The sequence below is a fragment of the Haemaphysalis longicornis genome, unplaced genomic scaffold (assembly GCF_048455015.1).
Source record: "Haemaphysalis longicornis isolate Haplotype H1 unplaced genomic scaffold, Haemaphysalis longicornis Haplotype H1 scaffold_2, whole genome shotgun sequence".
Taxonomy (NCBI): domain Eukaryota; kingdom Metazoa; phylum Arthropoda; class Arachnida; order Ixodida; family Ixodidae; genus Haemaphysalis; species Haemaphysalis longicornis.
In genome coordinates this window covers 222,326,144-222,352,851 of record NW_027526295.1, presented here as the reverse complement: position 1 = coordinate 222,352,851, position 26,708 = coordinate 222,326,144, and the positions used below count along the sequence as shown (strand labels likewise).

At 51.7% G+C, this 26,708-nt stretch overlaps 2 protein-coding genes across 2 annotated transcripts; both read right to left on the bottom strand.

The window, feature by feature from the left end:
• Positions 1–2,018: 2,018 nt before the first annotated feature.
• Positions 2,019–25,180, bottom strand: LOC144168509 (piwi-like protein 1). The gene is made up of 4 exons (XM_077697479.1): positions 25,157–25,180; positions 19,891–20,250; positions 5,435–5,818; positions 2,019–2,536 (listed from the first exon to the last, which is right to left on the bottom strand). Exons 1-4 carry the CDS (start codon positions 25,178–25,180, stop codon positions 2,075–2,077), a joined length of 1,230 nt encoding a protein of 409 aa, XP_077553605.1. The 3' UTR covers positions 2,019–2,074.
• LOC144170946 (uncharacterized) lies at positions 12,349–19,830 on the bottom strand. Its single transcript, XM_077700942.1, has 3 exons — positions 19,819–19,830; positions 17,152–18,390; positions 12,349–12,372 (listed from the first exon to the last, which is right to left on the bottom strand). The coding sequence occupies exons 1-3, from the start codon at positions 19,828–19,830 to the stop codon at positions 12,349–12,351; spliced, it is 1,275 nt and encodes a 424-aa protein (XP_077557068.1).
• Positions 25,181–26,708: the final 1,528 nt, after the last annotated feature.

The following is a 26,708-nucleotide window of genomic DNA, read 5'->3' as shown; positions in this document are numbered from 1 at the left end:
ATTTCAAATATGCCCTTATTTTTTCAGTTGGTCCGTTAATTCCCAAAGCAATTAGCAATAATCAGCCATTTTTGGTGGAACAATAAACAAAACAGTGTAGGTCACTTTGTATTTCCCTTTGTACCAATCTTTGTATGAACCCTGGTGAGTGCAATAAGAGAATCGGTTTGTTGATGCACCGCTTGGAACTCATTTTACAGCTCATTAAACTTCGGTGTTTGAAATGGACATTTGAAATGGTTCCTTGCCACTGGTGCCACCAAAGTTTAATGAGCTGTATAATTACCTCCAAGCTACGCATCAAAATAACGATTCTTTTATTGCACTCACCAGGGTTCAAAGTATTGGAAAATACAAAGATCACAGTTTTATGACCGACATGGCTTTGTTTATTCCACCAAAAATGGCTCATTATCTCGAGAAGTAATTGACTAACTGAAAAAAATAACGGCACATTTGAAATCACTGGAAACAAAAAGCAGCAAGACTGACAAGTTTCACGGAGTTCACCTGAACATTAATAAAATTTGTTTTAAGACCAGTGTCCCCCTTAAACCAGCTTTTTTTTTTCTTATTGAATTTATATTTGGTGAGTTCTCGACTGCACAAGGACTGGCAAATAATAGAGGCGAAAAGAAACTATTACTGTCTTTGATTAATGTAAGGGGCAGAGAGGACAAAAAGGAACTTCAATATGAAAGAATGAGGTTTCAGTAACTCACTCAGCTTCATTCTATCCAAAGCAGGTATTTTTAACTGAAGAAATATTGAAAAATTAAAATCTCACGCTACAGTGGCACAATCCGGGCAGCAGTGATGCAGTAGAGGCCAGCACTAAAAATGTGATCAGTGTTTCAAGTTCACATTAACATCCTTGTGATATGATTGAACAGAACCAAAGGCCCCACCACATAAGCCTAATGTTTCCTGGTGGTACACACAGCTTATGTTAGTGGCTGCAATTGCACAAAGTCCCCGAGATGTAATTTGTTCATTATTTGGAGTTCGTGATAAAATTGGTATTAGCATTATTGGGACTAGGCAATGAACCAAATTTGGATTTCATTATGGCCCCTTTAGCTCAGTCAGCAACATGACAGCGCCTCAAGCAAGCGTAACAATGAAGAAACTGGCCAGTGTTATCACCATTTTTGGATAGTAGCCGTCAACTTAGCTTGCCTATATCAAGTTATCTGTTATATCGAACTGATGGGAGTTTTTTTTTTTTTTTTTGCGAATGCGACATAACCGGGTTTGACTAATACACATTTTCCCAGTGCCTTTAAAAATTCATTTTAGCGAAAGTGGCACACCTTTACCAATGTATCACCCTCGTGACATCATAAAGACAAGCTTTTTGTACCAATGCAGTGCATTACCCTCCAAGTGGAAGACATTAGCCATTGTGCAGACTCAAGCCAGTACCATCAGACTCCCAAAACGCTTGTACGTACTAGCGGAAGAAATTTCCAAAAAGCAATGCAGGTTCTTGCCCAGAAACCCCCCAAAACACAATTTGGACACCTCACCCATTTTTACCCCGCAGCAATCAAGCAGCCCATGCGTTCGCTCAAGGTCTTGCAAACCGGGGACTGTTGGAGGACCACCCTTTCACAACTTTCAGCGATATAACGCAACACTACAGGTGACCTCCTGCCCCGTTCACCCCACACTCTGTACCCCCCTGTGCAATTGCTGCAGCTAATACCCTATACTCTAGTGCGAGAAACCCAGGCTTGAAACCAATTCCCAGCTCTACGCACGAGCAGTGGGGGAGTGAACTTGCCAGCTCTGACCCGAAAAGGCAGCTATAGCTGACCGAAAGGGTAAAGACGGTGGGTGGGTAGAATTGACGGAGTCCTAGACTAACGACCCCACCCACCTACCAGCTCTTCAGTTGAAAGTGTTTCCTCCTCCTCCCAAATGGACAGGGGGTAGGGGGATTGGCCAAAACAGAACTCCGGCACAAATCCTTTATTGGCAAATCAAGTACACCGGGCCACAGCCCAATTCCCAGGGCTCGGGGCACAATAAACGAGCCCCATTAACAAAACAAGAAAGGAGGTTGCCGCAGTTAGAGGTAGAAGAGCGTTGTGGATAGCTTGTTGTGCGGCTCGGCGTGCAGGCTGGTGCCGGCCAGGAAGGCCAGCTTGTGGGCGTACTGGCACGGAGCGGGCACGCGCACAGTGCCTGGCCAGTTGAAGAACAGGTGGGTCAGCTTGTAGGCCAGGCGCTGCATGTGGTCCGGCTTGAGGCCCGTGGTGTCGTAGATGATGTTGTAGTGGGTCGGCGCCACGGTGCCCTGGCGCACGCTCTGCGACACGAGAAAGAAGTCATAGCGCTCGGGGCGCGTCACCTCAGAGTCGACCACCGTGCCGGGCGGCGGGTTGCTGATCGTGCCCGTCTGGTTGGGGCGGGCAAAGAAGCGCGTCGAGATGCGCTTGGTTACCACCACGAAGGCCAGCTTCAGCTGGTGGGTCTCCGGGAACAGCGCTCGCATTGACGACACGATCTGGTCGATCTCCCACTCCCTGACCTGCACGGCAAGGCAGGAGGAGAGCAGAGATCATGGGGTTTTTTAACGAGCCAAAACTACACAGGTTATGAGGTGCACTAGTAGTGGAGGGCTCCGGATTAATTTTGACCACCTGGGGATCTTTAACAGGCGCCGAAACCTCGAACACATGGGCGTTTTTGCTCTTCGCCTCCATCAGAAAAGCAGCCGCCGCGGCCGCGAATCGAACCCGCGACCTTGGGCTCAGCAGCACAATGCTTTAGCCACTGAGCCACAGCGGTGGGTGATAGAGAAAGTAACTGAAAAGTAGAGAAAGTTAACTTTTTGCCAGCTACTACAATCATTGCAGCATTCCAAAGATGATGCCCCCCCCCCCGTCTAAGAAGCTTTCTCAAGATGGCCAATCCCACACTGCGGGTATGTTCGCCTCTGAAGGTTTGTCCTAATTTTATAGAATAAAAGCAGCAACTTTTCGGCATGCACTTCGTAGGCTTTGCGTTTGGGTTTGGGCTCCATGGCGTGAATCGGTGTATGCTGCTTGACGTACAGTGAGTACTTCGAATGGGTGTCTGTAAGGAAGGACATGCCTCTTTAAAGCAATTTCTTTCAATTGTTATGTCAACTTTATGTAACTTGTCAATCGTGTTGCTTTTTTCCCCCACTGATTTCAAATATGCCACTATTTTTTAAGTAAGTCAATTAGTTCCCGAGATAATTAGAGGCAGCCATTTTTTGTTGGAACAATGAGCAAAACAGCTAGTGTTGGTCAGAGCATTGTATACTTCACATTTTCCAATACTATAAACAATAAGAGAAGCGGTTTTCAATAAGAGAAGCGGTTTCTGGATGCACCGCATGGAATTCATTTTAAAGCTCATTAAAACTTTGTGTTTGAAATCGGCATTCGAAATGGCTCCCTGCCACTGCTGCTACCAAAGTTTCATGAGCTCCAAGCGGTGCATCAAGAAACCGCTTCTCTTATTGCATTTACCAGTGTTCATAGTATTGGAAAATGTAAGGTGCTATGACCAACACTGTTTTGCTAACTGTTCCACCAAAAATGGCTAATTATCTCTAATTATCTTGGGAACTAATTGACGTACTCAAAAAATAATGGCATACTTGAAATCAGTGGGTAAAAAAAGCAACACGACTGACATGTTAGAGAGTTTGCTTAACAATTAAAAGAAATCTTAAGAGCAGTGCCGCCCCTTGAAGTGTAAACCTCAAGATATGACGTTACTTACAGCATGCAGAGCAACATCCAGTGGTCGACGTTCATATAGGAACGTGACGTTAGGCCTATACACATCGCACTATCTCACGCCTGCACCACCTCTTCTCTATGCTACTCTTCAACCTTTAGCAGAGGGAGTTGTCGCCAAGCTTCACATGGAAGCGTCTTACTTTTCCTATACTTCACCTGCAATCATTGCCAGAGAAAGTAGGCTTCACTGCAGCACATTTTTTGTGCACGGACATCAGCAGCGAGATGCTGAAAGCTTAAGTGCAAGATGACACTTGGCTCACCACCGCGTGGTCTTCACACCACGTTAAAAATGCCGGCCAAACCAATACTCCCAACAGTTGGTACCAACAACAAACGTCGGCATAGAACAGTGCGTATGGGCAGCACCAAAGCCGTTTAGGCATCCGCCAAAGTGCAGATGTGTGTCAACAGGTCGCAACCTTGTTGGCCCAGACAGGTCACACAGGTCGAGTCAGGTGCTTTGGGCCAACAGGTCAACCTTGCTGGTATTGTTGGCACAGACCGAATAAAGGGCATGTCAGGTGATTTAGGCCAACAGGTCCACCTTGTTGGCACATATACTGTATCTTTCGGTACACAGACCAAGCATGTTGGTACCATGTCAGGTAGATCAGGCCAACGAACCTACCAGTATTCAGGGTGTTACTACGAGAACTGGAACACAAATTTTTCCTGAGCGAACCGCCACTCTGTTTACGCTCAAAATTCACATGAAGGTCGCATTTTGTGGTCTGTTTTGTTTGACACCGGAAACAATGATGGTACTTACCAGTTTATTCTGAAAATAAAAACGATTTTCGCCTATGTGAAAAGTGACAGCCGATTTGAACGGACGAGCCAGTACAAGCTGACCTTGGAACGACGGCCCACCTGAGGTATGCAGGCAGAGCGAAATGGATGATGGGGATTTATGGTAGGAAGTAGCCAAATGAGCTAGCAGACTATCAGAAAATCCCTTTCATACATAGTTTAGTATGATCACAATTAGTTGAATAACAGCTGATACCAATCATAGAATATCCCCACAGTTCATCGTTGCCAATACACGATCTTGTTTTCCTCACCTGCTTTCACATTTTCTGATCGTCTGCTACCTCATTTGGCCCCTTCCTATTCTGGGAAGAGCCGAATGAGGGAGCAGACAATCAGAAAACCTGCTTTCACATTTTCTGATCGTCTGCTACCCCATTTGGATCCATCCTGCCATAGAAGGAGCATGAATCCCCATCGTCCGTGTCACTCTGCATACCCCAGGTGGGCTCATCGTTCAAAGATCAGCTTGTACTGCCTTTCATGCCCAAATCTGTCGCCAGTTTCCCCACAGGCGAAAATCGTTTTTATTTATTTTCAGAATAAACAGGTACATACCGTCGTTCCCGTTTAAACAAAAGAGACCAAAAAATGCGGCCTTCGTGTGAAGTTTGAGCGCGAACCAAGCAGCTCAGGGAAAAAATTTGAAGTGTTCCAATTATCGAAACATCCTGTACCGACCAAGCAAGTCAAGGTACGTGGGGCCAACAGGCTAAATACAACCATACAGACTAAGTGCATTGGGTACGGTGTGCCAACAGGTTAATGCTCTAGGCGCAGGCCGAACGTCCCGGTGTATGTACCAGTCGGGTGATAACAGCCCACACGCACGCACGCACCTGCGGGATCTGCCCATCCGAGACGCCGTCACGGAAGAAGATGATGCGTTCGGGGACGGCGCCGCCATTGACCTTGCTGTAGCGGCCGATGGCGTCCTGCACGTTCTTGGCGAGCGTGTTGCCCAGCTCCTGGTGGGTCTTGTGAAAGGCGACGCGCGAGTACCAGCGGGTGAAGGTGCGGTTCATGCTGGCCACAAAGGCGCCCGCCGACTGGCCCTTGCTGCCCGAGTCGTGGTACGTGTCGTGGCCGATGATCATGGTGTTGTTCAGCGGGATCTCCAGGCACCACGCCTCGCCGCCCAGCTTGCAGTTCAGCTGGATGGCCACCTTGGTGGCCACTGAGCGCAGGTTCTTCTGGTTCGAGATTGTGCGCGCCAGCACCACCTGCGCGGAACCCCCACAACACCCCACCCAAACGTCCAGAGTTCCCCTATGTACACCTTGCCACTGGTGCTACCAAAGTTTAATGAGCTGTAAAATTAGTCACAGACAGTGCATCAAAAAACGGCTTCGATTATTGCATTCACCCGGGTTCATAGTATTGGAAAATATAAAGAGTACAGTTTTGTGACAAACACTGTTTTGTCTATTGTTTCACCAAAAGTAGCTAATTATCCCTAATTATCCTGGGAACTAATTGACCAACTGAAAAAATAATGGCATATCCAAAATCAGTGGGAAAAAGGCAGCAAGGCTGACGAGTTTCACAAGGTTTACTTGAAAATTAAAAGAAGTTGTTTTAAGACCAGTGTCCCCGTAAGGTACTGTTTGCTCATATTTTCCACGGTTTTTTTTTTATGACTTCCGGTGGCAGCCAAAAGACAGATTATGAGCGCTAAAAAGACAGATTATGAGCGCTAAACAAAGACGGCTACGCAATTCCGTGGAGAAGACAGGAAACAACTCAACAGCAATGTACAGTCTCAGCATTGGTGAATTTGCTCCAGACACACCCCAACTTGTTCACAGTACACAGTTTGAAATGTGCACGTGCAGACGAAAGATGACACGAACGTTAGTTTTAGTTGCCAAAACATGTGCCTGGAGCAAGTGGCAATTCAGAGCAACAGCACCCACGCCGGTTCTACAAAACTGGTAAGACTGCACACGTAACTGCATGAAAAGTGAACAAAGATTTTGAAGACAAGTGGAAAAGGCGCTGCCCCTTGTATTTTAAGCCTTCATTTCCCTTTCGCACAGTTATGTGCACCATAACCAAGTACCAGCTTGCTCAACAACGTTCCTCTGGTAGACGGTGCCAGCCGTTACGTCGCAGTACAAAATGAACCCAGAGGTTCCTTACCGCAATCGTAATGTACACAGCTTCCCTTCAGCTTCTGACACATTACAGGCGAAACTTATTTTCTGGAAAACATATAGAAAATGGGACGGTCTCTCGGGCTAAACGCTACTCACCGAGCTTGACTACTGTTGCGACCGGGCGGGGGCACCCGATCCGAGCTCCGTGGCCTCCGACATACGAGTGGTAGCGTGTATGATGCGAGCGGCCAGCCGCTGTTACAGCCGTGAAGAAGTCCAGAAGCCGTAGGCTAACGTAACTGTTTACTTCATAGCGAGAGGTGAGCCGAAGCCAAAGATCAATGCCCCGACGGGCGAGGTTACAATACAGGACTCGTACAGAGCGACAACATCGATTCACTGCTCTAACAGGAATGGTTTACAACGCTTGGGCAAGCTCTATTTATACCCAAAAGCGATAACGGTCAAACGCAACACGCTGGAACACGCACAACACTCTTTCCAGAGTTCGTAAGCCGTTCATAGCCTCGGGCACGTTGAGTCCGAGAGAGGGGAGAGAGGAGGACTCCGTTGCGATCACCGGGGCCTGCCTCTGTGTCCTTGAAGAGCGTGGAGACGAGCCGTGCAGGCAGCCGCCGAAGTTCAGCCGCCGCAGGCAGCCGAATGCGCAGAGAGCGAAGCGTCTGACGAGGCTTTGTCGCAACTTGTTGCCGACATGGCTGCGCCTGTTTTCGAAGGCGCACGACTGGCTTCGCCGCACAGCCGAGGAGTGATGCGGGGAAGTACTGCGGCGCTGGCCCATTCGTAACAGCTTCTCCACCGGGGGTCCGAGATCCCGATGGATAAGGGTCTGCAACCGTTGTCCGGAGGGATGCTGTCGAGGTGAAGTGTTCGGCAGACGCTCGACTCCAGGCCTTGTCTATACGACACCGTGCTGGAGCTTCACCGGGCGGGTCACTGGACGAGTAGTGGCTCCCCAAAAACGTCTCTGACTTGGTCAGGCAAGCAACAGAACAACACAGGAAGACACAACCGCATCGCCGGCAAGTGCGAAGACAAATCAACACTGAAGATCTACCAGGCTTTTAGTTGCGAAAAAGTACGCGAATAACTAACTACTCTAGTTATATTTTTGCCCAGCAGTACTTTAGACACGTGAACAAACCTGAAAGTTGACATTTCGCGTGATTGGAAATGTCCCACACAAAAAAAAACGTAATCGTAAAGGGCGAAACCTGCTCCAGGAAAAACAATGAAATTGAGAAAGTCAGGCGTCTACAAGCCACTTCTCGCGCTGAGAGCTACGATTCGAGCTCTCATCATTGCTCCGAGTTTTCCCCTTGTATCGCACTTTAGGTGCGTCCGTTCTCTGAAAGAGACTGCTGCGACCGCGTGAAAAGACACCGGTCGTCTTGTTCGACAAAGGTCGAGCGCGCGGAGGAGCGAACGAGATTTTCCAAAATTCAAAGGAGAGGCGCGCACTCCTTTTTGGAGGCGGCGTTCCCCTGGCGCGATGCGAGCTCACGGCTTTGCCCCTTCGCGTGCCCGCACTGAAACGCGCGCCACAAGAACGCGCGGAAGTTTTCCCTCTATCCTTCTTGCTCGCCTTTTCGCGAACCCGTTCGGCAAGCAAACGCCGGAACGCGTTTACGTTCTCTGCTCTAGGCTGGTCGGTTCCCGACTTCGGCTCAGCCGCAGTCGACACCGCAACCTCAACTGGCTCAGCCGATGTTGGCCTATCATCGGGAGCATCAGCTGGGAGTGACACGGGCACGACGAGCTCTTTAGACACCTCGTAGCTTCCAACAGACCCTATCTCGGCGTCCCTCGCGCTTTCAGCGACAGCCTCAGCAAGCGAGGGGGCTTGCCGCTAGGGGGCTATGGAGTCATAACCTACTCCACATGAGCTCTCGCTTTTGCTGCTTTTTATGCGGAAAAAGGCCATTCACCTTTCTCAGTTGTGCATCAAGAACACCGGCAAGTCACAAGGAATCTCCCGTGGCCCCGTTTGTCACAGTGAGTGCATTTTACGCCAAGATTTCAGGCCGTTTAAACATCGCATCAGGCTAGGCCTCACGAGAGGAACGTTCCAAGGCCGGCGAAGGAGAGCGCCTCGAGGAGCCAGTAGCACATGCCCGCACCACGCGCATGAGCAGCAGCGCGAGCTCTCATCGGCAAGCTGCGGCTGCCCAAGAGCTCCACGAGCCGGTCCAGCCGCAGCTGCTCGTCGCCGACGCAAGCTCGGAGATGCCTGCGTACGTGACCGGGACCCCGACAGCCATGGATACGAGTTCGGCGCCGGACCAGCAGCCCATATTGGACCGCAGTTCGGGCCGCACGGCAATTGCTGTCCCGGGAGCGGAGGAAGAAAGCGCACAGGAGAATCAAGCCGGCTGGGTCTTGGCGACTCAGCGTGGAAGGCGAACACCGAAGGCGAGCACCGAAGCTTCGCAGCAAGCTTCAAACAAGCCCGTCACCGGTAAGAAGACTTTTCAACCAACGAGGGCCCAGTTTGCCCGTAGAGTGAACGCAACCATCGAGAAGGCAGCACGTATGCCTAACAACATGGCACGCAGCGAGTTCAAGATCGTGGTTAGGCCTCGCGGCGGGCTGATCATCGGCAAGACCAAGCCAACGGAGCTTATGAGCGCCATTGCTAGGGCTGCCAGAGTGGAAATGCAAGCTTTTACGGAGGACACTGCCTGTCCCAACATCGCTCAAAACATTGTTGTGATGAGCACCCCGAACGAAGAGCGGGCCCAGCGCTACGCGGCGATTCGGGCCATCACCATGGGAAATCAAGTCTTTGAAGTGTTCGCGTATCACGCAGCACCGGAAAACACAGCCAAGGGTGTGATTCGAAACATTTCCATCAACGACACCCCCGAGGACATACGCCGGTATGTACTCAACAATTTCAATACTACGGCGATTGACGCTCACCGAATTGGCAACTCGGAAGCGGTCATCGTGCTGTTTCAAGGCAACAAGGTCCCGTCATACATAAAGTACGCGGGAGTGCTGATCCGGTGCTATCTGTACCGACAGCACAGAGAAGTTTGCAGAACGTGCGGGCAAATTGGACACCGAAAAGATGTCTGCCCGTACCCAAACGCCCGAGTGTGTTTCGCCTGTGGCAAGCACAACCCGGGGCACAATCATGAAGAGGAGTGCAAACCGCACTGTAAACTCTGCGGAGGCCCGCACCCAACGGGCACGCAAAATTGTAAGAACAAATTCAAGACGCCGTATCTAGTCAAGAAACGGCAATGGAACCGCAAAGAGGCAGTAGAGGCGAAAGCTAAGCCTCAGCCCGCCATGAAAGTCAGGCTTTCTAGAAAGGACGAATTCCCCGAACTCGCTCCTCTCGGAAACCACCAACGTCAGCAGCGGAGCCGCAGCAGAACGCCAGCCGCTGCTGTTGCTACCCGCAACGCGGCGAACCGCGATAGGACGAGAAGCCGATCGCGCGATGGTGTGACGCGAGCCAACACGTCATGGGTCGCGGTGGCGGCAGCGGGCGGCGGCGCCAAGAAGAAGGCGCGCTCCCGCTCAAGGAGTACAAGAGGACCTCAGAACGAGATCCAACAATTGAAGAAAATGGTGCGCGAACAGCAGGACGTGATCGCCAAGTTGACCAAGCAACTAGAAGAAATCCTGCTTACAGGAAACAAGCCTACAGCAACAACACCTTGTGTCCAAGGGAAGGAAGGGAAGGTACCCCAACCTCCATCCCTCACGCCGAAACACCTGCAACAGCAACAACCAGAGAACAAGCCCGCCACCCCAGAGGAAGCGAGCGAAGAGTCTCTGAACATGGAAGACGAAGCCGACAGGATCTCTTCGGTATCGTCCCCAACAACACAGACTACGAGTACACCGTGCAGCATCGGCTGTGCGGTCCGCATTCGACGTATCACAGAACGCGTAGACAGGCTCGAGAAACGCGTGGACGCTCTCGAACACAGAATGAATGCCAGATTCGACCGGCTGGAGAAGTTCCTGTTCGAGAAACTCGGAGCTCCCTCTGCAGCCACCGGCAACCACGGCAACAACGGAACGCAACAACAACAACCATGCCCACCCCAACCAAGACAAGCCTAAAGATCTGGCACTGGAACGCCAATGGCTTCCAGTGCCGAAGAGCCGTACTACAGCAACACCTGAGGTCCATGAAGTCTCCCCCTGACATTATCATGGTCCAAGAAACACACACGGAGCAAGCACCAACCTTGCCGGGATACCGCACACACGCCAGCCCTCCCAGCGCACGGGAATGCGGCACGGGAGCAGCACAGGGGGTCTGCACCTTTGTCCGCAAGGGGATCACATTCATAAAGCACGAACACTTTCTCGGCCGCAGCACGGCAATCGAGCTCTGCGCGACCGAGGTGGTGATTGGCAAGAAGAAGACTGAAACCATGCTCTTCATCAACACCTACAGCAACCCGCAACACAGACAACAGAAATTCAAAGCCCTGTTTCATAAAGCACTGAAGACGGCCCCCAGCGACACGATAGTGATCGGCGGGGACTTTAATGCGCAGCACAAGGAACTCGGATATGGCATCACGGCAGCCAAGGGAAGGGACCTCTTGGACGATGCGACGGACGCGGGCTTCATCCTGCTCACCGACCCGGCCAACCCCTCCCGCATCGGCACATCGGTTGCCCGGGACACCAACCCTGACCTCGCATTTGTGCGGCTGCCAGATGGCAGACCCGTGCAGTGGAGGAACACGGGCCACAACCTGGGCAGCGACCACCACATTATCGAGGTAGAGATCCCCACCCTGGCAAAGGGAGGCATTGGCTACCAGAAAATCAAACACAGGCTAACGGATTGGCACCGGTTTCGCGAAACGAGCCTGGGCACCCAAATCACGGACATTGAAGACTGGGCGGAGAGGCTGGTAGAGGCAACTTCGCAGGCTACCACAGAGGTGGAAACGGAAAACACCATTCAGCATATGGACCCTCGCCTCGCTCACATGATCGAGGCGAGACAAGCATTACAGAAGAGATGGAAGCGGCAGAGGCACAACCGCAACCTCAGAAAGAGGGTAGCGGAGCTGAACCGCAGCATCGAAAAATACAGCAGGCAGCTCTGCGCTCAACAATGGAACGCCATCTGCAATGAAGCGGACGGGCAGTTACACGCTGGCCGAACGTGGAAGCTGCTCAAGCACCTGATGGACGAATCCAAGAGCAAAGACTACCAACAGCACAGACTCTCACAGATTGTCTACGCTACCACCAAGCAACTCGGAGAAGAGGAGATGTGTAAACGCTTGAACGAGCGTTACCTCCCCAGCACCCCGAGCGAAACGCACACAGACTACCAGGGACCGCCCAACCCTCTGCTCGACAAGGATATTGAAGAGTGGGAGGTTCGCAAGGCGGCACAAGACCTCAACTGCAAGTCCGCAGCCGGCCCTGACCAAATCACCAACAAGGCCCTGCGAAACCTAAATGACGAGGCCATAACGGCCCTCACCAACTACTACAACAAGTGCTGGCGCGCCGGAACACTACCCAAGCAGTGGAAGGCAGCCAGAACAATCCTAATACCAAAGCCGAACAAGCCACCCGGCATTGAGAATCTGAGGCCCATCTCCCTCACTTCGTGTGCGGGAAAGGTATTGGAACATGTCCTAAACAACAGGTGGCAAAGGTTCCTAGAAGACCGGAACATGTACCCGCACACGATGCTAGGGTTTCGAGAGAAGCTCAGCACGCAAGACGCCATGCTGCTAATTCAGCACGAAGCCATGGACACCACCACAGTCAACACCGGGGACAACCGCGCCATCCTCGGCCTAGACCTACAGAGCGCCTTTGACAAGGTACGCCACTCTGCGATCCTGGCTCAAGTCAACAGACTGGGGCTCGGAGAGAGGACCTACAACTACATCAGGGACTTTCTGTCACACCGCACGGTGATGCTACAGATTGGAAACCTACAAATGGAAGAGCGGAAGCTGGGCAGCATCGGCACTCCGCAAGGCGCAGTCATCTCGCCATTTCTCTTCAACCTGGTGATGATTGGAGTCGCCGAACGCCTGAACCAGCTCCCTCAAGTCAAGTACACCATCTATGCGGACGACATTACCCTCTGGGTCCCCGGGGGTAGTGACGGCCACATTGAATCCACACTACAAGAGGCAATCGAAAACATCGAAGACTGCCTGAAAGACACGGGACTACGATGCTCTCCGCAGAAATCGGAGTTGCTGATACTACCACCGCCCGGGCGCCTCCGCAAGCGAGCAGCGGAGGACGCCAAAAAGATCACGCTGCGCACGGGGGACGGCACAGTCATACCCCACGTGAAAAGCATCAGAGTGCTCGGCATGCACATCGAAGCCAGCCGCAGCAATACAACCGCAATCGACCGCATGGTCACCAAGATGGGGATCGCAACGCGTCTCATCAAACGAATATCTACGCTCAGACAGGGAATGCGAGAAGCTAACCTGCTGCGCCTCTTGCAATCATTTGTCATGAGCCACGTTACATACGTTGGTGCGTTCCACTACTGGAAACAACAGGAGAAGGATAGGATCAATGCGGCCATCCGCAAATCCTACAAGGCAGCACTGGGGTTGCTCAACAGCACGAGTAACCAGGCCCTTGCCGAACTGGGGGTACACAACACCCTGGACGAGGTGAGTGAAGCCCAGCGGGTCTCCCAGCTCGAACGCCTCGGTTCCACCAAGACCGGCAGGGCCATCCTCCAGAGGTTGGGCCTCAACCCACCTCAAGTTGACCAACATCAAGATAGGATCGTTCCCATAGAGGACGACATCATTCGCAAGATCAAGGTGCTCCCCTTGCCGCGGAACGTCCACCCGGACAGGAACGCGGAGAGGAGAGCGGCGCGAGCCCGAGCGCTCGCCGAGGCACACAACAGTGACGAGGGGGCAGTATACGTGGATGCAGCCAAGCACCGCGACCACCCCAACACATATGTGGTGGTGGTCGTACGAGCCACCACCGGGGAACTAATGAACGCTTGCAGCATCAAGGCCCGAACGGCCGCGCAGGCAGAGGAGGCTGCCATAGCCCTAGCGCTAGCGAGCAGCCCCACAATCACCACGGTGCTCAGCGACTCGAGGACCGCAGTAGCAAGCTACGCCAGGAACGCCGTGTGCGGGACTGCAGCGAGCCTGCTCCCCGAGCGCAAGGAGACTACAACGCACATCCGCTGGTTCCCCGCACACGTGGGGGGCATTGCGGGTGGCACCGTCAACCGTAACGAGGAGGCGGACGCCATCGCACGCGAGCTCGCGCACCGTGCGGTGCCCCCCTGCCCATCGTCTGCGGCGGAGATCATGGAGCCCCTGACCAACTACGGGGACATCCTTCACTGGCATCGTGCGGGAAGACGCGCCCTGCCCCCACCTCACCCGAGGCTCAAGAGGGGCGAAGCCGTCCTCCTCCGTCAACTACAGACTGGATCCGTGCTGACTCCAGCGCTCGCGCGCCACGTGTGCCCTGGAACTTACGAAAGTGCAGTGTGCAGTGTGTGCGCGTTGGTGACTGCAGACCTGGCCCACATCATGTGGGGATGTGAAAGACACAGTGCAGTGGGGAGCCCAAAAGAGCTACCACCGGACATTATAGGACTCGTGAGCTCGCCCGAATACGAGCGGCAACTGCTGGCAGTCCAGCGGCTCGAGGCTGCTCTGGCCCGGCAAAGGCGAAAAGGAGACCCTCCTTCGGGAGGGGACTCGCTGAGTAGCCTGAACCGGTGCCCAGGCATAGCTTCGGGGTCTGCTTAGCACATAGACAGGGGGTGGCGAAGCCCTGCGTGGCCTGACCCGCCTCCCCGCCGGAAATTTTCAATAAATGTCGTTTTCTCTCTCTCTCAGCAAGCGAACACCGAAGGGTGTTTTCGTTCTGTTTTGCGGCTGTCAAGGCTACACTAGATCCCGGCTGCCCTGTCTCAGACGGCTCAGCCGCCCGCGACACCTGAATCTCTACGAGCTCGGCTGGCCGTTGCTCGAGGTCAGCTACCTGAGCTGGTGGCAGAACGGAATCGGCTTGCTCAGTGGCGAGATCGTCATGACTCCCAACTGAGCTGTGCAAACCGCTCGCTGCCTCGGCAGCAGGCTTTGCCACCACGTCGCTCGTTTCTGTGCTACCGTCCGAAGGAACAACCTCCGTTTCAGCGGACTCGTGTTGTCTTTCGGTAGCCCCATGGTTTACGCACTCCAGCGAAACCTCGCTATCTCGCGAAATGTTCATGTTCAGACCGGTAGCCATTTCCATGGCCTCCCGCGAATTTGAACCGTCCGAACACTCCGCCGAGATCTCCAAAACAAACTCCGACACAGAACAGGGAGGATTAGCAAAGGTCTAGCTTTGCCTGTAGTGCCAGAAAAAGCGTAGTGGCGGCGTCGTGAACTACCCAGTACGCCCGCTTGATGGCGCTGTAAACACGGCTTTGTAAACATGGCGGATGCTTTTTGCACAGGCCGCTTGAGCTCCTTAATAACATGGCTGCCCTCGCACGGCGGCCGCCGGCTCGCTGCTCCACGGCCGGACTCGACTCTCCTCCTCCCGCGCGCGAAAGGGGCGTCGAGTCCGGCCGTGGCTGCTCCTGCTGGCTGGCACGCTGGTCGCGTGTTTACTTGCGCCTCGCTAGTGAAGTGATGTTACGCCAGGTGACCAGATGGCCTCGACTGGCACAGACCACAGTGAGCAGCAAGTGAGAACAAATCGTTTATTGACATCCGCAAGTTTACAGAGGCCAGGACATCATTTCATTTCGATCGCTGCAATTGTACGTCGCTTTCGTGACAACATTTTTTTTTTTTGCCATAACAACTCGTTCACTTGCGCTAAGATTTCGAACGAAGGGCACAACTGAAGTATTGACGGCGACAACGGTTTCCTTTGCACCGTCTTTCTAGCGGAGTGCATAACACACCTTCTGTTGGAAGAATCGAATATTCTGGCCTCGACAGCTGCCTTCCGATGCGGAATTTCCCACATTTGTCATTCCACAAGCACTCAATTCCCGTGTTTTGCCAGTCCTCTCAACAACTGATGGACGCAAAAGCACATAACAACAATAACAGTCACGAAACCGGTGCTCCGCGCACATTGAAACGGTCGGCCGTTGCAGCGGTTTCAATTTGAATTGGCGGCTTTGTGGTTGCGAATTCAGAAACGAGGTGGTGCACCAGTCGGCTGTTCGTAAAAAGTTGCGTCCATTTTTGCTCAACGGATGTTTGATGCGGAACTTGTTAATAGTATTTTTAAATAACACATTGTAAGCGAACTGTGTGGGCTCTTTGAGTCACGGAATGAATGTTTTGTATTCTATACCAAAAGTAACATTTTGCCTGCGCCGTCTGGTGGGCTTGATGGTCGAAAACAGCGCTTTAGGTTGGTCACGTGGGGCGTCGATTTTTACGCCGCCTATAGGGAAGACAGGGAACGTCCAAGCTTGAGACACGGCCGGACTGGAGCAGCGGCGAGCGCGCACTTTCATACGGCCTGCGCACCCAAGAAGGAACCAATACAGCAGATTCTTTACAGTGGGGGCGCTTCGAACCAACCCTCTGCCCTTCCAACCCGTCTTTCTGTTTTTCTGTTAGTCGACGCATCGCCTCTGGCCGAGCAGCTGTGTGTTTTTGACAGTGCGCTTCGCTGCCGGCGGGCTGCTCAGCCCGACCGGAGCGTGAATAGCAGAATCACGTTTAGCTAAGCGATAACCCTATCTCCCTCGACGGGAAATCATTCGCGTCACTGGTCGTGCCCTGTGCGTGTGCAAACCAAGACATCATCCGAAAGGAAAAATAAAAAATAAGAAATGATATTTCAGTCACGGAAAGTGCCATGTTTATTTGCCTGTCTCACCATTTTCATATAATACAGTCGCTGATAAGATATGAAGGCCTCGCACATTTTTCTTCATGTGCCCCGAGTTAAAATGTTTCTTTCAATTTTTTGATTAGCCGCTTCCGAGTGATAATGTTAGGCTGTTTGACCCTATTAGACCGAAAATTCAGAAGGGGGAGGAGTCGCCTATTTTAATGACGCACATGTAAATTTACACGGACAGGTATCGCGTGTAGCCACGGCAGGGCTAGAGCAGTGGCAAGTGCGCGCGCGCCGCCGCTCTACCATAGAGAAAGAAATACCTACCCCGCGCGTGCTGTAGGTCCGGCGAGGGTTGGTCCGCAGCGACACGAACTAGCGGCGGTCAAAGGTGGGAACTATACCCGAAGCGCAGGCCGTATGAAAGTGCGCGCTCGCCGCTGCTCCAGTCCGGCCGTGCTTGAGAGGCCCTCCGACGCATTATCGCACTCAGTGGACACGCACTGCCCTCTGCCGCCTCTGCCGACAGTCTGAGCTAATGCGCCGTCGTTATCTCTCTCAGCAACCTTGACGCACTGCGGGGCAGCAACGGTCGCTTCCGACTCGCGCTCCCGAGCGTCTGCTACTGGCAGCGCTGGCACGGTGCTTTCCTCGACAACGAGGTCTTTCTCGAGCAATTCTAACTCTGGGTTTCTCAACTTCGCTTTTTCGCGCAAGAGTTGAATTTCGTGCTCTAGGTTCTTGTTCTCCCGTTGGAGTCTCTCTCCCTCGAGCTCCTTTCTTCGCGAATCGTTCCTGCTTTCAACCGCCGCCTTCACTCCGAGTTCGCGAGCCTTCGAGCGCGTCAGCGCGGACACTATCCCTTCCCCGAAAACGAGTCCCCTTTCGCGCAGTAGCTGATCGGACCTATTCGAGAAAAGATACGGATACTGCGCCGGAAGGCTGGGAGAGACAGCGGCCTCGGTTTCGAGCTTTCCGAAGGGACCATCGATGGTTATCCTGGCGATCGGAAGACACACGCTTTGCGCTTCTACGGCCTGCTTTATCCACGCGCGATCGCCCGTGAATTGGTGCGGTTCGACGTAGGACGGGTGGACCACGTCCATTGTTGCTGCGGAATCGCGAAGCACTCGGCACGGTTTGCCGTTAACTGCAAGCTCGCGTACGTAGGGCTCTAAAAGTTGTCTGCTCTCCTCATCCTGGTGTACTATGTGAAAGACAAGCTTGCCCTTTTTGCAACTAACTGCAAAATGCCCTGTCTCGCCACAATTGTAGCACGCGGACTGCTTGCGCGCTTCGAAAGCCTTTTTTCGGCGCTGTGCATCTGCGTTTGCGCTCTTTTCGTTTTCCGAGCCCGTTTCATTATTCGCGGATTCGGTCACTTTTGCTCCGCTCTTTTCGTAGGGAGATCTGCCTTTCGGCCCTAACTTATCAGGCTTCGGCCTGAACTCTTTTTGGCCGTCTTTCAGCCCTTGCGCACCTCGACGTGAGATGAACTCGTCGGCTAGTTGAGCTGCCTTATCTACAGTATTTACCCCTGGCCTATCTTGCACCCAGAGTCTCAGGTTTTCAGGTAGACGGCGGTAAAACTGCTCAAGACCGAAGCACTCAACTACCTTGTCGTGCTCTCCGAAAGCCTTTGCCTCTTTGAGCCACTCTTCCATGTTTGCCCTCAGCTTGTAGGCGAACTCAGAGTACGACTCGCCCCTGGCTTTCTCGGCTTCACGGAACTTCTGGCGAAACGCCTCTGCTGACAGCCTGTACTTACGCAGGAGGCTAGACTTGACTTTCTCATAGTCCTCCGCCTCCTCCTTTGGCAAGCGGGCCATCACGTCGGATGCCTCACCTGGCAAAAGCGTAAGCAGCTTTTCCGGCCATGAGTCTCGGCTAAACTGGGCCCTCTCACACGTACGCTCGAAGTTGACCAAAAAAAGACCGATGTCTCCTCCTACCTTGTAGGGTCGCATTAGGTCACACATTCGCAGCGTAGGCCGCTCAGTCGCCGCAGACTGAACGCTGCTGCCACTCTGACGTCTAGGTCGAGACGCCTCGACGTCTAGACGCTTCATTTCCAGCTCATGCTGTCGCTTTTCTCGATCGAGTAGGAGCTCATGCTCTCGTCTCTTTTCATCCTGTTCTTCCTGTTTCTGCCTCTCGCGTTCCTCACGCTGGCGCTCAGTCTCTGCCTCTGCAGCCTGACGTTTAGCCTCTGCCTCGGTGGCCTGACGTTTCGCGGTCTCCCTGCCATTGATCAGCTCAATGCATTCCGACAGCTCCTCATCGTCAGCCCCGACAGCGAGTATAGCCTGTATCAGCTCTGGCTTTCTCAGCGCGTCCGTAACATCCAAGCGCAACTCTTTTGCAAGCTCCAACAACTGCGGTTTTTTCAACGCTTTCAAATTCATGGCCGGTCTAGAGTACTGCTTTCCCACTGCTCCAAAAATGTTTTGCGCGAATAACCCACGCGACAAAAACACGCCCTACCAGCTATCCTCAGAAGCCTGGTAAAACTCAGTGAAGAAAAGTCCCGCACTCACCCTTGACCGCCGTGAATTCTGCGAAGTCCGAAGCCGCCTTGACGTCCGTGGTGTTGGGTCTCGCACCGCTGGCCTCAGGTGTTACGAAGTTGCCATCCGACCGCTGCCAACCAGTTGTTGCGACCGGGCGGCCGACTGCAGCCGGGAAGGGGTCCAGAGCTGAAGGCTAACGTAACTGTTTACTTCATAGCGAGAGGTGAGCCGAAGCCAAAGATCAATGCCCCGACGGGCGAGGTTACAATACAGGACTCGTACAGAGCGACAACATCGATTCACTGCTCTAACAGGAATGGTTTACAACGCTTGGGCAAGCTCTATTTATACCCAAAAGCGATAACGGTCAAACGCAACACGCTGGAACACGCACAACACTCTTTCCAGAGTTCGTAAGCCGTTCATAGCCTCGGGCACGTTGAGTCCGAGAGAGGGGAGAGAGGAGGACTCCGTTGCGATCACCGGGGCCTGCCTCTGTGTCCTTGAAGAGCGTGGAGACGAGCCGTGCAGGCAGCCGCCGAAGTTCAGCCGCCGCAGGCAGCCGAATGCGCAGAGAGCGAAGCGTCTGACGAGGCTTTGTCGCAACTTGTTGCCGACATGGTTGCGCCTGTTTTCGAAGGCGCACGACTGGCTTCGCCGCACAGCCGAGGAGTGATGCGGGGAAGTACTGCGGCGCTGGCCCATTCGTAACACTACGCACAGGACACCATTTGAAGGCAAGTAGGTATACCTAGTTGCCTTGCATATCAAGTGTTTGCATACCCATTTAAGCATTCCCAAATGCAGCCTCAAACGTCTGCACAAGCTCAATCCAGTAGAGAGAAACGAGCAGACCTGGGTGGGGATGCCGATCTCGCAGCAGGCCTGCTTCTTGATCAGGTCGTAGCGCTCCTTGCGGTTGTTGGGCACCACCAGCAGCACGAGCTGAGTGCTGGCGCCCTTGTCGCGCAGCTCACGCACGTACGAGCCCGTGCGGTCGTCCTCCAGCCACACGATCTGGGGGAGGCTCATGGCAACCCCGATGGGGCGGCCCACGTCCACCAGCTGCTTGATGAAGTCGTTGCAGGCGCGTGACTCGCGCTGCGGGCACACCACCAGCCACGTGTTCACGGTCACCGTCGCGTGCATCGTGTGGTCACGGATCTCGCGCGAGAAGTCCGCCGTCGTCGCGCTGTACCGGTGGACGGCGCTGGCCTGCAAGGATGACAACAGCGGGCGACAAATGAGAGAACAAAATTATTGGGGATCTTATAATTGGCATGCTTCAGCAATTTGAATGATGTGACGAGCCGTCTACATGTCCGAATTGCGACACCTGGGTTATATTTATTTATTTATGTAGTTATTTATATAATACCCACAGCGCCACGGGCATTACAGTTGGGGGGGGGGGGGTGGACAAAATAACACAGGGTTGCAGTCAGCCGCACACCGGCCTTACAGCATTGCAAGCGCACAAAACATCTGTACAATGCAGACATACACCACAAATAAGCACCTATAGAATCATTAGGTTCATAGAACGCAAATAGACAAACACTCAAAACAACCAAACGTGTTACACCAACTTTGAAAAGAACGAATCATTAGGTATAACCGATACAATGTCACAGGGCAAGTTCCAGTCGTGAATAGGGCTAAAGACTGGCTCAGTGGCTAAGGCGTTGTGCTGCTGAGCACGAGGAAGCGGGTTCGATTCTCAGCCACAACGGCCGCTTTTCTGATGGAGGCAAAAAGCAAAGACGCCCGTGTGTTAGAAATTTCGGCACGCGTTAAACATCCCCACCTGGTCAAAATTAATCCGGAGCCCTCCACTACGGCACACCTCATCGCCTGCGTCGGCGCATTAAACCCTACAATCAATCAAATTCGGTGCCACTTTTCTCGCTGGAAATGAGGGTGCTCGGGAAGCACAATTAAGCTCAGTGAAAGCGAGAACACTTCGAATAAAATCTAAATCCGATGACCAAAGTCAAAGCCATTGATCCACCAAAACGAAACCCTGTTATTTCGCTGAGCTTTGCCCAATAATGGAACGCCGCCACCAATGCAAGCTTCGCCTGAAAAACGGCGTTGTTTTCCAGTACAAAAACGGCAACTGCTGTAAGGAGTAACACATTTCAGTGGGTATTGGAATCATTTAAATCAATAAAAATTACGATTATAAAGTAAATTAATTTGAGAATACTGGGCACATTGGAGATTATACGGGTAATTCACAGCCAAGGTAACATCAACAGCTAAAGCCCTAAAAAAACACACCAAACCACTAGAAAAAGTCGACAGCACCAAGGGCCTTGAGCTGCAGGAACTGGGTCTGGGAGACAATGTGTGCAGCATACAAAAAAACTTCATCCTTTCCTAAAGGAAGTTGAGAGAAGTGCGAAAGATTTCTGACATCAGAACTGCATCAAAACCTTCTCTAAAAGTGCATTCAACCTTCACTGAAAGTGCGTCCCATCGGTCATCCAACCTCCAAGGACCCAAATTGCAAATGGGGAAAGAACCCACACGAACCAAAATGACCGAGGAATCATCACCGTAAACATGAATTATCTCCGCAAATTTTGCAATTTTTTGCCAATAAATTATGTCGTAGCCTGAAACCATGCTTGAACATCATGGTCGCTGTCAACCAAGCGAATGCCTTAACTCTACTATTACTGTCCGTTTCGTGCTGAAACGCGGTAGTCTGTAGCATTTATGTACGCGGGGCCATGCCCTTACGCATGTTTTCTTGGTGCACTGCTGACAACAAAATGCTAACTTGTTTCGAGCATCGACCCACGCTCGAAGGTCATGCTGGCTCTGTACAACTGCCCAATGCTCCGGTTTCTGGTGGACCAAGGAGCTTCCCAACATAGTTTCCATTTCCCGTGTCGCTAACGAAAACTACAAAATTCCTATGCGCCCTATACATTCCCGCCCTTGATGTTTTTTCGTTTAGCTTTAAAACCGACTGTGTGTACTCGGCTGAACAGAGCAGCGCACGCGTCCTCTAAAAAGTATGTTCTTTCATTTTTGTTTCAAACCAGAATGGCAGGACCTCATTATAATTCTTTCCTCAGATCTCACGACGAAAGTTCAAACACAGCAAGATTTTGCTCAACTTGCGTAGAACATGACCAACCACAAAGTGTATGGTCAGACAACGCCGTCTTTGCATTAATATTTGTTCTTGCTAAATTTAAAGTTCTATATAGCATTGAATAGTGAAATTTGCAGTGACTTGCTCTACCTTATCCAGGAGTGGTACCTACAACTAAAGGGGGTGGCCGCCCCAGAAAAGTTGCTGGATAGTAGCCGCCTTCAGGCAGACTAAAGGGCATTTATGCACGAAGCATTGAAAACTTGACAGAGAATAATGCAAGCATTTTAAAACACCAAGGGGGAGCTCATTACAGCAGAGTCTACATTTGGGCTGTGCCGAAATGTTAACCAGATTGATGTTGTTACAAAGCACCAGCTTCTCATGTCCGCCCGGCGTCTTTAGAAGATACGAGGTGGACTGCGTCACAGAATAAAAAAAGAATCGAAAATTTCAACTGACAAGGCTTCACAATACCGATGGCTGAATTATTCCGCTTTGCATGAGGGCTAATCCTGACATGTTCGTGCAATCAGACCAGCGCTACACAGAACGTAAGTGCATAGATTTGATATGGGTTGCACAAAATGAGCTCCATTGGCCTTACACTGAAAGCTGCTGTACGGGTGCAAAATGCTCATGAGCAAAAACTTTTCTTCTGCATTTTGGACTACAGCAACTAAATAAAAAAACTAATTCTTAAGGCCTAGCCGTTTTACTGCGGATGTCACACTCATCATACCACACACGTTGAAATAAAGCAAGTAATCACATGAAACTATGGTCATTCAATGCAATGTCTGCACAAGGTGCCCGTGCGTGCAGTATACGTCCCGTATCAGGGGCGTAGATTTGCACCACGTTATCTGCGGATTTTTTCCCCGTTTACAACTTCACCTGGCACTAAAATAACATCATAATCAACACCAATATCATGAGCGAGACCTTGCACAGCCCATTTGAAGACAGAATACAACCTTGTTGAATTTGAAAAACTAACCTTTGATGACTCACTCAGCTCCATTCCAGTCACAGAAGACGTTTTTCACCCGAAGCAAGGCAACAAATAAAAAAATTTGCAAATTTCGCACTGCAGTGACGTAATATCGGCAGCAGTGATGTAGCTTAGGCCATCATTAAGACGTAATTATAAGTTAGCAGCAAGTTAAAATTCACATGATAGGATCAATTGAATTAGAGGCCCTTCAACAATCGCGTGATCATGTTTTGTGGCGGTGGTTTAGGTCGTTGGGCGCCAATCGTACCAACAGGATCCTGTGACGTCATAAAGAAACTGCTGGAAAATGGGCGGATGGGGATTCGCCACTGCTTCTTAGGTTTTCTTTAATATCAAAACTTACCGCCATTCGTTGTGCCCTTTATTCCTGTGAAGCTTGCGATAAGATTGATAGCATTGCTATCCGGACAATAGAGTCTATTTAATGAACCAACCATGTATTTTGTCTTAGCCTTTAGAGGCGCTTACAAACTACCCCGCGATTTTTGTTCTGTCGGGAAGGGGGGGGGGGGGGGGAGGGGGCTTGAGAACAACTTTAACCCCCCCCCCTGAAAAAAAAAATCTTGGCTACGCCCCTGCTCGCCGGCTTAGTGTGATCAAGGAACTCGTACGGGTCACGAAACGTCTGTGTTTTCACCTTGACTTGGTCAGTGACCGCATCTTCGTCCTCATCATGATGCCTGACCTGACGAAGTTTCGTCAAACTCTTGACTTCACTTTTGTTTTATCAGTAAGCATTATGAGCTTCTTAACTTTGACGCATTAAAAATGATGTTTGTTTCAAGCTGGTAACCGGGGGTATATCAGGGCTTCCTATTGAACACCGTTCAAAATTTGGCGTTTGTTTGGAAATGGATCAGTAATGATGACAGCGGAAAGCATTGATAACTTTTAAAAAATGAAATATTCTGTCCACAAAAACCTGGTCAACATTTTTTACATGTCTTTGTTTATGCACATATCATCTGCATGCGCAACATGTCGGTCTCCATTCAAGATCTCTCTGATCGTTGAACGTATCTCAGCTGGGAAAAGGTCATCTCGGTACCAAAGTTTCCATCAGCAAGGCACAAGATTGTCAGTGCAGCGTTTGCCGACCTGGCGTAGTGACCAGTAGAGTCATGTCAATACTCAATTGGAAGCTGTTCTTCTGGGGCTTGCTGGAATTCCAGTAAGTGCTGGTTGAGAACGGTGGACCGTCAGCCCATGATTGTGCAGATCGCTACTTTGAAAAGGTCTATTCGGAGGAGAAAGCGGGTTTAAACTCAATTCTCCTGACACATGTTGAGGGTAAAAATACAATAAATTCGGGTTTTACCTGAAAAAAAAAAACAATCCCAAGTATAATTCAAAGTTGGGTTGAAATGGCATATTTTGTCATTGCAAGATGCACAATTTTGCCAAATGGTCAGGTGGCCACCACAAAAAAAAAATGTTCCATAGTGGGTAGTAGCCTGGAAGAGAATGCAGCCAATATTCCACACCCCCTGTGTTTGTGTTGCCCCTCTTCTAAATTTGCTTTAATATTGTGGAAATTGATGAAAAGATTTTATGCTGCCTTATATTGCCTAAAATAGTATTCAAGCAACGTTTTACTATTTCCTGCAACTAATTTGCATTATTAACCTGACGTTGTCATATTCGGCATATTATCGGCATCTTGCATAAGTGGCACTCTGAAGCCACTTAAATGTGTACCCACTTCCCCCTCCCCTATCATCAGTCGCTGTTGACTTCCCCTACCCATGGCCTTCCATGTATCAAAAGGAAAGAATGGTTCATAAAAAAATTTCTCAGCAAGAGTTCACTGGTTACCTGTAAAATAGTAGCTACCTTAAGCATTTACCTTTGCCCTGCCTTGTGGTCTAAAAAAGTCTCCTTACACAAAAATGTGTCCATCTGGTGTTTCATTTGGGTGCGTGTTTATGTATACTCAGATTAGTGTGTTTATCTCATCGCAGGAAGGTTAAGCCTCCATCATTGGATCGGCCTACCTGAATTTCCAGCACTTCAAACATCATCGCAAGCAGCCTGGTGATCCCGCCGCTACCCAAGAACGTGGCGCCGGGGCGAAACTCGGAGCGGAGGATGGCGCGGGCGTGTGCGCTCGCCAAGGGTACAATGGGAGGAGCGACGCGGTGTACGTGGACGCTTCCAAACGCCGCGACAGGGAAGACACCTACGCCGTGGTGGCGATACGAGCCGCCACAGGAGAAGTACTGAGTGCGGGCAGCGTGCGAGCCAAGACCGCCAGACAGGCGGAGGAGGCGGCCATAGCGCTGGCCCTGCTTCACCCCGACACGCGAACGGTGTTCAGCGACTCGAAGTCGGCCATCGCCAATCTCGCCAGGGGTACGGTCTGCAAGACAACGATGCGAGTCCTCTCCGGCATCGGGGAAGGCGCGCGCAAGAACGCAACGACGACCGTGCGCTGGTTTCCGGCCCACATGGGTCGGGAGCTGCGAGGCGGCTACAGGAACGTCAACGAGGCAGCCGACGCTGCGGCCCGTGATCTCGCCGCGTGCCGGGCCGCGCCAGCGACGGACGCCGACGTCGACGAGGAGCCAAGCAACGACGAGGACGACAACGGCGCAGAGCCCCTGACCACATACGGTGCTACGCTGTGTTGGTATAGGACAGAGAGGCAGGCCTATCCTCCGCCCCACCCGGGGCTCGCGAGGAGAGAGGCCGTGCTTCTACGACAACTGCAAACCGGGACGGTGCTTACGCCGGCGCTCGCGCGCCACGTGTGCCCGGACATGTACGAGGACGAGGTGTGCAGTGTGTGTGCGCGTGTGAAAGCAGACTTGGCCCACTTGATGTGGGGATGTGCGGTCCACGACTCAAGTGCGGGGAGGCCGATCCTCCCACCGGACATTGCGGACTCAGTGCGCTCTTCGGGGCGAGAAGAGCAGCTAAGGGCCATCCAGCGGCTCTATGATCTCTATGATCCAGCGGCTCGAGGCTGCACTGGACAGGCAAAGGCGAAAGGGGAACCCGCACTCCCCTCGGCCTCCTCCTGCGGGAGCGAGGGCTAGGGGCGACAGCGGCGGCACTCCAAGTTGCCCGCGCCGACCAGACGCAGACCTCGGGGTCGGCCCGACGCCGCGGTGAGCGGTGAAGACTACGGGACGGTGAAGCCCTGCGTGGCCTGATCCGTCCCCGACTGCCGGTACCTCAATAAAGTCCTCTCTCTCTCTCTCTCTCTCTCTCTCTCTCTCTCTCTCTCTCTCTCTCTCTCTCTCTCTCTCTCTCTCTCTCTCTCTCTCTCTCTCTATCTCTCTCTCTCTCTCTCTCTCTCTCTCTCTCTCTCTCTCAAACATCATCAAGACTCGGCCACTTTAAATATAGTTTTCGCTGTAATGCACATGTTTTGATATATTTTCTGTGATCCCTAACTTATTTTTTATGATCATTCTTTTTAGTTCTTGCAGTTGACTTTTTTTTTTCCGCTATAACATTGAAAGGCTGAAAGGCATTCAGTATCTAGTCATTTTTATAAGCATGTTTTAATTGCTATGGAAACCAAATAGGATGGGTTGTTTC

Excerpts from the sequence above, each read along its gene's own strand:
- LOC144168509 (XM_077697479.1), bottom strand. The coding sequence starts at position 25,180 with ATGTTTGAAGTGCTGGAAATTCAG. Across the intron at positions 5,819-19,890 it reads AGATCGGCATCCCCACCCAG|GTGGTGCTGGCGCGCACAAT; the intron begins GTCTGCTCGTTT and ends GGTTCCGCGCAG. Across the intron at positions 2,537-5,434 it reads CGGATGGGCAGATCCCGCAG|GTCAGGGAGTGGGAGATCGA; the intron begins GTGCGTGCGTGC and ends CTTGCCGTGCAG.
- LOC144170946 (XM_077700942.1), bottom strand. Across the intron at positions 12,373-17,151 it reads GCACCGTGCCAGCGCTGCCA|GAACCTTTGCCACCTGTTGT; the intron begins GTAGCAGACGCT and ends CCGGTCTTCTAG.